The following is a 14110-nucleotide window of genomic DNA, read 5'->3' as shown; positions in this document are numbered from 1 at the left end:
AGGCTAGGTGGTAACAAATCGAATAATTCTCAAGAGCATCTATTATCAACCTGAAGTAAAATGATCATCAAGAAGGAAAGCAGTTTCCAGGGGTTGGTGTATCCCATCAGATCACCTTAAGGCTGCCAGAAGGGAGGGGGAGCTGGATGCTCCCCAGGTCATCGATTAGCATCAATGGGACAAGAGTGGCTGGGTAAGATCCAAAACTTTATCAAAGCCAGGAAAAAATAATAAGCACAACCAATGTGCCTAGAGGCATATTCCAGGCTGCAAGCAGAGATTAAAAAGCCAAATAAACAAACTGAACCAAGAGTTTCAGAAGAGATCCTGTCCCAGAGCAGAGACTGCCAAGGGGGCAATCTGCTTTACTTGTATTCCAGGGTCTGATTTGATCTTTTCTACTAAGGAAGAAGTCTGGCTTAATGCAGGGCAGCTGTTGGCTCCCCAGTGATGGGGGCCGCAGGGAGATTCAAAGTCCAACAGTTTGACTCAAGACCTCTGAAGTGAAAAAACAAAAGAAGCTAGATACCAGACTAGTCCTCGGGACAAGCCTGGGGGCCATCTGTTATGTATGCCTTCTTCTTGATTCAGGTCAGGGCTTACATTTCTTCATCAATAAAATTAAGATATTGGACTTGGACTATATGATCATACCTTAGATGAGACATACCTTAGAAGTCTAAAATTATAGAGTTGGGGGCTCAGTGGATTGAGATCCGGGTCTAAAGATGGGAGGTCCTGCATTCAAATCTAGCCTCAGATACTTCTTAAGTTTTGTGAACCAGGACAAGTCTCTTAACCCCATTGCCTAGCCTTTGCTGCTCTTCTGCCTTGGAACCAATAAACGGTATTGATTCTAAGGCAGAAGGTAAAATTTTAAAGAAAAATAATTCCTATAGGCTGATATTGGGTGGGATGGAGTGGGAAAGCTAAACCTTGGCCAAAATACCACATATATGGAATGCTGCATAGCTTACTTATATTCAACTCTCTTAGCTGAGGGAGAAGAATGAAGACAAAATAGAGGGAAGTGATGAGGAAGATTACCTACCTCACAGGAGATCCCGGTATATCCCTGAGGGCATTCACAATGCTCTGCATCCCTAGCCAGCTCAGGACTGATAGCATTTGGGTTTGCGGTTTCCAAAGTCACAGATATTAATCTGTAAAAACAAAACAAAACATGAAGACATGAACCGATGCTGATTTTTTAAACTTTATTTTTAACACATATTTGAGAGTATTATCCTTCAAAAAAACACAACCCTTATTTCCAATAAAAGGTGTTGATATCAGTATGACTTCATGAATGAGTGGTTTTTCTTTTTTTTCCTTTAAACTCTTACCACCTTCTTATGTACTGGTTCCAAGGTAGAAAAGCCAGAAGGGCTAAGCAATTTGGGTTAATTGATTTCTGCCCTGGATCATATAGCTAGGAAGCGTCTGAGGTCAAATTTGAACCCAGGACCCTCCTGTCTCCAGGTCTGGCTCTCCATCCACTAAGCCACCTAGCTGCCCATTTTCTATGTAATATTAAGTCAATTTCTATCATAAAATATTTTATTTTGTTTTTCTTTAATTCCCTCCTTGAGAATACCTTCCATTTCTGAAAGAAATTGTCTACACTGGTATATTCTAAACTAGTAGGGCAGCCCTGAACTTATTGTATTTGTGTTAGGACTACAGAGAAAATTTTCACATTTTTTCCCATTCCTGAGCTTTAAGATATATAACCACTTGCAATGACAGCGTTTTTTATTAAGTATAAGCAAAGTGCACAAACTGTAAGGCTTTACTTCTTTTTCAATACATACCTATTTAGTGCCTTCGTTATTTTGTTAAAATTAGCCTTGATCAAAAGTTGGGTCACATTGGCCAAGACGGTCATCAACTTGTCCCGGTCTATTTCTTTTTTAGTATTGTGATCCCTAAAGTTCTCAGGCACAAGTTTCACTACATTTAAGTTCTTTTCGTGAAGCCTGAAAACACCTTCAGTCTTTGTACTTATAGTGATGCCATTCCCCTGCAATGTACAAATAGGAAAAGAATGTATTTGGTATCTAAAGTTAAAGTCCATTTTTGTATTAAAACCCCACCCCCTCAATAAAGTTAAACTTAGGTTTAGCCTGAAGTGAGAATGTCTATGATTCCTGGCCCAAAATCTCTTGGAAAATAGTAATTTCCTCTTTATCTTTCAGTCAACAGACTGAATAAATAAATAAATCAACAGACATTTATTAGGCACTTACTATGTGCCAGGCACCATGCTAAATTGGGGGGGGAGGTTAAAAGGCAAGACAAAAAAGTGGTTCCTTGCCCCCCAGGGATCATACTGAGGGATAAGAAGATAAAAAACCACACACTTATAATGACCGTTACAATCTAAAAGGGGAGATATAGCAAGTAAGTACAATTAAAGATGGAATGCAATGAGGGCTAAAGGGAGATAGAATCTACCCCAAGACAGATGTAGTAAATAGAGAGGAAGAGATGTTGGATGTGAAAGATATTGTAAACATAAAATCAATAGGAATTAGCTATTGATTGGATGTAAGGACTGAGGTACAGGACAGGATACGAACTGATTTAGAATCTGGGGGACATGACACCATTAGTAAAGCATCTACTATTAGGAAAGCACTATGGGGTCTAGGGGAAATACAAGGGAAAATAAACACAGGATCTGACTTTAGGAGCTTTTGGTCAGAGAGATTTCATTTATACATATATATTTTTCATATATATATATATATATATATATATATATATATATATATATATATATATACACACACACAGAGAGAGAAAGAGGAAGAGAGAGAATGAGAAACAGAGAGAAAGATGCGGATACGCATGTCTATATTTTTCTTTCTACATTGAAATAGCTCTCTCACTAGAGATAGATATATAAAGACAGAGATATATAAAGGCAGAGATATATCTCTCAAAGACCCAGTTGGATGGCCAAGAGAAAATATAACAAGGCAAAACAATGAGATCTCTCTCTCTCCCTTTCCTCACTAGACTGAAAGCTTCCCAAAGTCAGGTCCATTTTATTATTTACTTCTATTTATGAACACACAAACTCATAAATAAATAAATATATATATATATATGCATATATATATAGACTGTTTATCAGTTGATTATATATTCAATCTATATATGCATTTTGCTAGGTGGAATATATATATTTTATATGTTCACTTCTTACTAGATAAAATGAATATATATACATATATATATTATACACACAAACATCTTCAATGTGTTTATATGTATGTATAGAAATATAAAGTAGCACTTTATAGTTGTTCAGACATACCCAACAATTCATGACTCCATTGAAGGTTGTCTTGGCAAAGCCATTGGAGTGGTTTGCTATTTCCTTCTCTAATTCATTTAATGAGGAACTGAGGCAAATGGGGTTAAGTGAGTTGTCCAGGGTCACCCAGCTAGTAAATGTATGAGGCCATATTTGAATATGAGTCTTCCTGACTCCAGATCCAGCACTCTATTCCCTGTGCCACTTAGCTGTCAGATAAAATGTATTACCCACAATTCTGAGGAAGAAAAGTCCAGTCATCACCTGGTCCTAGTCTATTTCTTTTTTACTATTGTGATCCCTGAAATTCTCAGGCACAAATTTCAACTATATTTAAGGCTTGAAAAGATCACTGTAGCCTGGGTAAAAATAAGGAGGGTTTGGGGAATATGTTCATGGTAAAGGTGACATTTTAACTGAATCTTAAATGAATGGATATGGTAAAATAATGTATATATAAGCCCATTTATATAGTGCTGTAAGGTTTACATTATTTCATTTGCTACAACAACCTTTGGAGGTAGATATTTGCTTATTACTATTCCCATTTTACAGACGAGGAAATTGAAGCTCAGAGTTAAAGTGACTGGCTTCAACTCACTCAGTTAGTAATGATTAGAAGCAAAATTTGAAACCACATGTTCCTCACTACCATGGTGCTTCATGATACTAACAGGCAGGGATGGGCAGGAAAGGGGTTCTAGGCAAAAGGCTGAGCAAAACTATAGAAGTACTGTTTTTTGTGGTACTGTGAGTGGATAAGTCTGACTAGAACAGATTACATGAAGGAAAGCAAGGTAAAGAATGTAAAAGGGAATAATTAAAAGGCAAGAATTCTACTGCTGTCTAAGAGCTATAATTAGTTCCTTTAATTAGGGATAGTAGACACCAGAAAAAGAGGAAAATAAGGAATCACTGTCACTGAAAGGCTGACACAGGACCCTGTCCTCATACCTTCTTTGTCCTGAAGTGAATTCTAAGGAATAGATGACCTAGTTTGTACCTTAGAAAATCATGGAACAAAGAAAACATTCCCAGAGTGATCTCATGACTTACAAGAGTCCAACAGAAGGAAAGCCCTCCCTAGTGACCACTTACCTCTCCCAACCTTACAGAACTCAAACTGGGTCATTTTTGACTTGGAAGAAACTCCCCCTGCCAGAATTCCCCCAAAAAATAAATCTAAAAAGGTTACCTTGATAATAACATGTGCATGAGACACTAAGGGAGAATCATCCTTGGTTTTCTCTGGATCATCAGAAGCCATAGCATATTTTAGGTTCCTACCAAAGGCAGTCAACTGAAACAGAAATATTCAAAACATAATGAGTTTTTTTGGGAGAAGAGTAGTAATCTCAGCCCTGGTACAAGTAATCCTTGCCACAATGGTACTTCAAAGCACAGGCTGAAAACTCATCAAAAAGCCTGGAATAATTTGAAGATAACTCTGTACATTAAAAACCATAAGAATCACAATAATGATTCATGTTTCCATGAGTATAATTTCTTACTATCTTTATAATTCTGTAAGGTAAGGAATATCTGTATGATTATACTTATTTTTTTATACTAATTTTACTAATGGAGAAATTATGGCCTGTCAAGAGGAATTAAGTGATTTATCTTGATCACATTACTAAAAGCAGCTGTAACATAATAGATAGAGAGCTGGCCTCAAAGCCAAGAAGACCTGGGTTGTTTAAATCTTAAATGTCGATACATATTGACCTGGCAAAGTCATTGAACCTATCTGTGCTCCGTTGTTGTTCAGTTGTTCAATAATGACCCTATTTGAGGTTTTCTTGGCAAAGATACTAGAGTGGTTTGCCATTTCCTTTCTAGCTCATTTTACATATGAAGAAACTGAGGTAATACGACCGAGTGACCTGCCCTAAGTCATCAGCCAGGAAGTGTCTGATGTTGGCTTTGAACACCTGAAAATGAATCTTCCTGACTCCAAGCCTGACTCTGTGCATATGGCGCCACCTACCAACTAGGCAACATTTTAAGACCATAAATTGTAGAGCAGTTGCTCACCTGAATTGGTAGAGAGGGCTCACTAGTTCTTTACACAAATGGATTCACAAGTACAATACCTATCCCTATCCTATCATATAGCTAGCAGTATCAGAGGCAGGATTCACACAATTTTCAGACCAAGACCAGGACCCTTTCCATGTATCATAAGCCTCTCATATAAATACACATCAAATTATCAACTTTAGTACAATAAAGATTTTTACCTGTGATATATTGTCTAAATATGTACACTCAGAAATATTAAACTAAATTTATGCCTCTCAGAGTTAATTCCACAGACACTTCAACTAATAACATTGATATGCTCTTAACTCAAGTCTTTAAAAAGAAATGTCAATATTTTGACCCCATTTCTTGACTTTTACTAAAAAGTATGTGTAAAGTAATAAAGATAATCTTGAAGGTTCCTTGACCTTTCAAACTGCAGATAGTGTTCCAAGAGTCAGTGAAGTTTTAAGCTATTAAAGCTTGAAACAATTAAACTAAACCCTTATCCTTCTGCCTTAGAATCCATATTGGGTTTCAGTTCCAAGGCAGAAAAACAGTAAGGAATAGTCCTTACTAGCATTTGAGGTTAAGTGACTTGTCCAGAGTTCATACAGTTAGGAAATGTGTGAAGCCATATTTGAACCCAGGTCCCTTCTGACTTCAGGCCTAGTGTTCTATCCACTAAGCCACCTAGTTGCACCAACAATTAAACTATTAAAACCTAAAACTGCACTAAAACTTTTGGGATATTCTAATATATCTATAAACTAGTTTTATTCCCTCTTTTATAAAATGAAAATTTGTGCATATCAAACTTACTTAATTTTTAAATAATATAAATTAAATAAATAATCAATAATTAAAATAAATAAATAAAAATCAAATAAAAATTTGATTATAATATAATTAAATATAATATAATAATATTAAAATAAAATTTGATTATTGGGCAGGGGGGAGTGGATCAAGTAGAGGACTGGCCCAATCTCCCCTTGTTTTACAGATAAGGAGTGAAGCCCAGAAAATTAAGATGATTTTCAAAAGGTCTCATGGGCATGGAGACCAGATCTTCTGATTACAAACCCAATGATCTTAAAAAAAAATCCCCAAAACAAAGAGTATAAATAACAAAACGAGGAAAATTACAAATAAAAACCTTTATTTTAAAAGCAATGAAAAGCATAAAGTAGAATAAATAGATTCTGTGAAGAAAACTTAAGGTGAATCTGAGATATTTTCAGACACTTTGGTGAGCAAAGTAGAACATTCCATCTTTCTTTGTGTACTGGTATACTTTTATTCAGGCACCAGTGATTCTGATAATAGACATCATGCATATGAATGGAGGAAACAATACATAATCCTAAACATCTAAAATTATATTTGCACAAAGAAATGAGGATCTTTTGAATTCTTTCCATCTCCAAACTTACTTTATTTCCAAGATATGCCAGTGGAGCTGACCAGTAATACTCCTCCGATTCTGGCACTTCGATGTTCTCAGTGGCGTTAGTACTTGATTGATCAGGTTTAAATGACTGGTCTTGCTGAGACGGGGCACTTTTTGTTTGGGGTATAAAAGTGACCAACCACCCAGGCATTTCAGTTACCTTAAAACAAAACAAAACATAGACTGTTGGGTACGGGAAATGATATTAGATGTTTTTTGGTTCATAGACTGAAAGTACAGAGTGGCCTTAATGGATATCTTAGACTATCCCCCTCCTTTCAGAGATGAGAAGAGTGAGATCTGAGGAGGTTTAGTACTACTTGACAAAGTTCCCAAATATACTAAATGACAGTGTTACTGGTCAGCATGAGAATCCAGGTATTCCCTTTCCCCATTCAATATTCTTCACCTCTCAAGGAGTTTGCAAATCTAGGAGTAGGCTGAATTTATCTCTAAATAAGAGAAAGTCAATTGCAAATAATAAAAACAAACAAAAACCTGTACAAAACTATAGTCATCTGCTTTAAGAGTTTAAAACAATCAGGAAAATTTAAGGAAACACTGTTAGAAATGTAAATAAAATATGCCCTTTTTTCCCTATTCCATCCCAATAATAAACACCAAAAAGTCAGCATCCTTAACTCAGCATTCCTGATTTATTAAAATTTTAACCAAAAACCAGTCCAAATGTGTGCTCATAGGAGCTTCTCTTTGCTCTCTGATGTTGCTGAGAGACAGCTCAGCTCCCTTTCCTTTTAACACTGCTCAGGTTCTTTCCTTATTGTACAGTGATCAATTATGAACAACTTAGCTATTCTCAGCAATTCAATGATCTAAAAGAATTCCAAGGGACTCATGGCAAAAAAAAAAAAAGCTATCCACGTTCAGAGAAAGAACTGGTGGAGTCTAATTGAAGATTGGAGAATACTATTTTTCAATTTTTCCTTTTTTATGTTTTATAAGAGTATTCTTCCACAACATAACCAATATGGAAATGCTTTACATGATCACACATATAAAACCTTAGATCAGATTGTTTACTGACTCAGGGATGAGGGAGGAAAAGGAGAGGGGGAAGAATTTGGAACTCAGATGATTTATAGAAAAAGAATGTTAAAAATTATTCCAAGTAAATTAGAAAAAATATATTTTTTAAAAACTTGATCTCCAAAATAATTTTTGGACAGAGCTTCTCTTTAAGTTGGAAACTGAACATACACACACAGAGATGGCTCCAAATTGAAAAAAACATGATTATCCATAAACATTCCACCTATAATATTTGGAGAATACATTAGTCTTATTTTTCTTTTTAAATTAGTAAACATTTATTTTTTTCCTGCTCATCCCCCACAATTCAGAAAAATGAGAAAAAATCCATAAGGCTTGTAATAAATAAGCATAGTTAAAAAAAAAAGATTTCCCTATTGGCCATGTCCAAAAATGGATAACTCATTCTACATATTAATCTATAACCTCTCAGGAAAGAGGTGAATATTATTCTTTAACATCAGTTCTCTGGAATCATGGTTGATATCATTGAACTGATTATTAAGTATTTCAAAGCCTATCTCCTTTTATATTTAATGTGGTCACTTTGGTAATGTTTAAGGTCACGGGCATAGAATCATACCTCAGACACAGGCCAGAAAAGGCTATCACATACATCGGAAACACCAAAACAAAAGCATTCTGTACATCCTTCAGGGTTGTCTTTGTTTAGATTAAATGAGCCCGCCTTGCAGACATCACAGTTGTCTCCTTCCACATTTTCCTGTAAGTCAACACAAGTCTTCTTTAGCAAAAAACAGGTACACAAGAAGCAGATAGGTTGACATTTCAGAAGAGATCCTCCACAACTTAATAAATGATCTTTAAGAGTTATAGTATTCCCCCCATGCCATAGATGGGACCAGTTTGGTGATGAACCTCTCTGACTTAGCTAGGTTGCATCCATGGACAATTCACATCCAGTCCACCTTCAATACCATCCTTAAGGCCTTTCCTTCATATTAGGAACTATCAGAGCTTACATTTCACTGGCAAGAATCATTATTAACCCAGGGACATCTCTCTGCTCACAAATACTTTACATTGTAACAGCAGCTATTTACAAATGGAATTTTACAATCACTCTAGTGTAAATATTAATAATATGGAAATAGGTCTTGATCAATGACACATGTAAAACAGTGAAATTGCTCATTGGCTACAGGAGGGGGATGGGAGAAAGGGAGGGAAAGAATATGAATCGTAAGCATGGAAAAAATTTCCTAAATTAATTAATTAAACAAATAAACTCAATTAAAAAACAACAAATAGTTTTAAGATTTATAAAGTAATTTCATTTTAATTTATCATTCTTTTGACTTTCCTTTATTAATTCTTACTGTCTTATGAGATCATTAGCTTCTACTTGCCCAATTCTAGTTTTTAAAGACTAGTTTTCAGCTATGATCTCTTGATTTTCCTTTTCAGTTTGGTCTATCCTTCTTTTCATGGCTTCCAACAGGTCAATTCTGGCCTTCAGTTTGCTTATTATTTCATTTGATTTCTGAGCTTCTTTCTCCAAGTGGGAGATTCTGTTTTTTTAACTGCTATTTTCTTTTTGAACTATTTCCCACTTTTCTTGCCAAGTTTCTTCTATCTTTCTCACTTGGTTCATCATCTCAAATCTTAGCTCCTCAAGAGCTTGTGACCAATTTCCAATTTCCATTTTTTTGGGAAGGTTTGAATGTGTTTCCTTGTTTCTCATCCCCTATCGTCTCCTCTGTAGTCTGGGGTACATAGAAATTATCCAGGGATAGAGGCTTTTTCTTATTTTGGGGTTGGGTTTTTTTTTTTTGGTAGTTGTAGTTTGTATTTCTTGGATGTTGGTGGCCATTGCTTTGTAGGTTTTTTCTTCCCTTCCCAGTCAGAGGTCTGAGTGAGGAGGACAGGCTCTCTGTGTATCAAGCTACAGAGAGGTTTTTGCCTGATTTTGGTTTTTGTTCTTTTGAGGTGCTTTATATCAGTACATGGCGATGAGAGGTAGTTCCTTGCCTCTACTCTGTGGCCATTTTAGCCCAGAACTTGATGAAGTCATTTCCTTACAATAACCCTGTTCCTGTTTACTTTCTGCGAGAAAGCACTTCTAAAAAATTTTTTTTAAATTTAGTTAGTCTTCAGTGCTTGCGATTTGCTGTGCTCAGACCAAGGATCTATAACATATCTCTAAAGTCTAACTTCTCAGTATGAAGGACAAAGTCCTGGCATCTTAAGGGAAGCATTTTCTAATTCCTTCCACTCTACGATGCTTTCTTCTCTGTGATGATTTTCTGTTTCTTCCCAGTTTAGCTTATATAAACCTTATTTGTATATAGAATTAATAATACTAATGTCTAAGAGTATATGGTGCTTGCTATATACCTAGGTACTATGCTAAGTGCTTTTCAATTATGTCATTTGATCCTCACAACTACTCTGGGAATGTAAAGGCTATTGTTATCTCCATTTTACAGAGGAGGGAACTGAGTCAGACAGAAGTTAATTGACTTGCCCAGGGCGTACTCAGCTAGCAAATATGAGAGTAGATTTCTTTTTATAATCCTTGCCTTCCGTCTTAGAATCAATACTGTGTATTGGTTCCAAAGCAGAAGAGTAGTAAGGACTAGGCAATGGGGGTCAAGTGACTTGTCCAGGATCATACAGTTAGGAAGTATCTGAGGCCAGATTTGAACCCAGAACCCTCCCATCTATTGGCCAGAGCCAGCTACCTGCCTGGATTTTAATTTAGGTCTCCCTAACTCCAAGCTTGACGTTTTATCCATTGCATTGCCAAGCTTGCATATGCTCTCCCCCTTTTAGATTGTCAGCTCTTGATTGCTATTTTATATCTTTCTTTGAATCTCTAGCACTTAGTATCCAGAACATAGTAGGCATTCGATAAGTATCAGTTGACTATATATTTTAAGTATATATAATTATTTGCATATTTTGTCCTCCAAAGTGAGCTCCTTGAAGGCAGAAACCATGTTTTTATCTTTCTTTTTTTCATCTTTCTTTTGTTATCTCCAGAGCTTAGCACAGTGCACATAGTATGTATTTATTAGTACATATATTGTCGGTTCCAGGAGGACTGGCCATGAGATGCCAAAGGACTACAGTTGGACAGTTAAGTTTACTGATTTCTCATCAGTCTACGCTGAAGTCCATTAATTCATAACCCAATACCCACTAAAACAATTTTGGCCGGGGGCATTTGTGTCCTAATTATGCAAAAGATGGCACATTTCCATACAGAAGGCTTCTACTTTATCATCAATTATTATTTGATTACACCAGGAAAAAAACGTTTTTCCAAGGGAAAGCAAAGGAAAAATCTGTATTTCTTACCTTACAAAGACAAGGCTCATCGCATAAATCACTTATGCTTCCAGCCTCATTGCAAGTACATTGAGAACATCGAGGATAGTCTTTGTAACCAAACTGACAACGATCACATTTTTGTCCTGTATAACCTTCTTTACATTGGCATTGGCCTGCCAAGTTCCCTTAAAAGAGAGAAATGGAGAAGCTCGATAGTGAAACAACAAGCCATTATAAGAATAAAACAAAATGGCAAGACACAGGGAGAAAATGACCCCAATGCAGCATGCTACTTGACTGGCAGGATTCTCCATGGTCATATTGAGCACCATGTGAGTTAACACAAAATCCCAATTTTATTTCAAATGTCCATGAGAAGACAGAGAAAATAATTGGTTCATGGGAGATTCTTGACTATCTCTTCACTGGAATGCTGCCTTGCTATGAAGACTTTTTCTAGTAACTGGGTTCACATGTGTAGTTTAGTTTCCCCCCTCACCTGAAGGATGGAAATGATGGACATTTAAGATTTTAATAGGAATGCTTGGGGGCTTTGTGAGATGATATTTTCCAAGCATTTTTAGCTTCCTAGAGGACATTAAATGGGCATGTTATTAATTCTAAGTTCCTATGTAGTTTATTTTTCCATTTTGAAAATGCATTCTGAGCATTATCATGGATATGCTATGAAAATGTCACATTGATAACCAGCACAGCATACAAACATCTGGGAAAATCAGGTCTAAATAAGTAAGCAAAAGAAAACAAAAAAGCATGAACACACTCACAACCAAAGCACTTACCATCATTCCAGAGGTCATCTTCCTTAGTACAGATCGAACTGAGGGAACCCCAAGGATCACAATTACATGGCTGACATGGATATTCATCCCTAGGAGAAACCTGAAACAAGGAGAAATGTTAAGATTCCATTATTACAGAAGAGTCATTGTAATGAACAATAGTAGAATTGATAATAACCCAAATGAAAGACAGGTTCAAATACTAATTCCAGCATTTACTGAGGGACTATAAAAAGACTTTCCGGGCTTCTACAAATTGGGAATAATTATAACAGTAAGTATGAGTAAGGATTCGAGCTCAGGTCTTCTTAACTTCAGGACCAGCATTCTTTCTCTACAGGATCATTTCACTGCCTCATAATAATCATGTTGTATGATTATTATGAATATTATAACATTCATAATATTATAAAAACTATAATATTTACAACATTATATCACTCATAATATTATAAATATAAATACGATTATTATAAAAATTACAAGAACCATGATTATATCATGATACTGTTGATTACTAGAATAAATCATGACATTTTATGATTAGTTTGTTGTTTTGGTTGAGTTTCTTCAGTTGTGTCTGACTCTTTGTGACCCCATCTGGGGTTTTCTTGGCAAAGACTCTAGTCATTTGTCCCTTCCTTTTCCTGCTCATTTTTTAGATGAGGAAACTGAGGCAAATAGGATCAATGACTTTAGTGCCCAGAGTTACATAGCTGGGTCTGAGGTCAAATTTGAACTCAGGAAAGTTACTCTTCTTGACTCCAGCCCCAGCATTCTCTTCACTGCAGTACCTTGCTGCTGTGAAGATTGAATTTAGCTCTCCCCTGATTGTAACAATGAAGGTACTTAGCTCTTCCTTGATTGTTAAGATTGAATTGTAATGCTCTGTCTATTTGTGGATTTGATCCCCAAAAATGTAAGCACAGTACTTGATGTTGAGTGGGAAGATCTGCCCATGTTAGATCTGATCACCAAAGGTGTAAATTTCCCACTTAATCACGAGGTGGAAGGTCTGTGACCCATGTGTGTGACAGTGGGTAATGAATTAGAATCGAGTAATTGCCTTCTGGGCAGTCCTAGAGCAGAGTCTGCTGTGATTGGTAGACGTGAAATTTAGGGGAGGTTACACAAGAGGGAAAAGATCTTTAAAAAGAGGACCATGGAAGGGAAAAGAGGAGCTCTCAGACTTGGAGTTGGACTGGAGGATCAGTCTCTTAAGCTTGGGTGGAAGAACTCTGACTCAGAGTTGGACTGGAGGACAGACACTTGAGCAGAGACTAGAAGAGGTACTCGACCCTGGAGGAGCTCGTGCAGGAGACCTCAGACTGTTTTCCTTTTAGACAGTCACTGTTGGTGAGTGAAGGCTGACTTAGTGACCCACCTTTCTGGAGGCGTGAAGCCTCCAGGAAAGGCTAATTGTATTGAGACATTTTTCCTCTGGCTTGGACTTAGAATTTCTAACTGGTATAAGAGGAAGCCAGAGCTCTCTCTCTCTCTCTCTCTCTCTCTCTCTCTCCCTTTTTCTCTCTTCTTGAATATCTTCCCTCTATTGTAAATAAACAAACATAAATTCTATTTACTTTAGTAATTCATTTTGGGATTTTAGAAAATTAAATCCCTGGCCACCACATATATAAATATTCAGAGTCCAAACCACAATTTAAATTTAATAATTATTTGGTGACCACGAAGGGATGAAATACCTTCAATCTTCTTAACTTTCCTAAACCTTTTCTTTACTGTAACCATCTCTAAGTCAGCTTTTAATAGCCTATTTTGATCACCTGTAGAGGTAAGTTTAAATTTGGTTTTTTTCCTCTCTCTCCTTAAATTAGATAGAACACAGCTGTTTTAATCTTAGCAACAGGGCCCTAAGGAACTGGCTGGGGGAGCTGTTTCTAAATCTCCCTTGTCTTAGGGAACAACCCAATTAGCCTATCCCCACTGACAATACTAACTGACTGGAATGTTCTTAAGTAGCTGTGAGAAAAACCTGGAGAAAGGAGCCCTGCTAGAGAGAGTGATTGTATTATGTTTTAGCCTTGTCTGGCTCTGACCTTTCACCCAGAAGAGCTAATTGGATTAAAACTTTTAAAAGGACTAAACCCAAACACCTAAAAAAATGTGGTTACAACCAGCACACAACTTCATTAA

The 14110-nt window shown here is 36.5% G+C and overlaps 1 protein-coding gene across 4 annotated transcripts in view; it reads right to left on the bottom strand.

The window, feature by feature from the left end:
* Positions 1-14110, bottom strand: part of LAMA1 (laminin subunit alpha 1) — a 155665-nt gene that overhangs the window by 79417 nt on the left and 62138 nt on the right. For all 4 annotated transcript variants that reach the window (XM_007487695.3, XM_007487697.3, XM_007487696.3 and 1 more), the window contains 7 exons: positions 11954-12053; positions 11178-11335; positions 8437-8577; positions 6787-6963; positions 4521-4625; positions 1815-2023; positions 1052-1163 (listed from right to left, as the gene is read on the bottom strand). In XM_007487695.3, the coding sequence (XP_007487757.2) occupies positions 1052-1163; positions 1815-2023; positions 4521-4625; positions 6787-6963; positions 8437-8577; positions 11178-11335; positions 11954-12053 (1002 nt within the window). The remainder of the gene's footprint in view (positions 1-1051; positions 1164-1814; positions 2024-4520; positions 4626-6786; positions 6964-8436; positions 8578-11177; positions 11336-11953; positions 12054-14110) is intronic.

This window comes from Monodelphis domestica, chromosome 3, assembly GCF_027887165.1.
Source record: "Monodelphis domestica isolate mMonDom1 chromosome 3, mMonDom1.pri, whole genome shotgun sequence".
NCBI lineage: Eukaryota > Metazoa > Chordata > Mammalia > Didelphimorphia > Didelphidae > Monodelphis > Monodelphis domestica.
The sequence above is the reverse complement of the archived record's forward strand: the minus strand, read 5'-3'. Positions and strand labels throughout refer to the sequence as shown.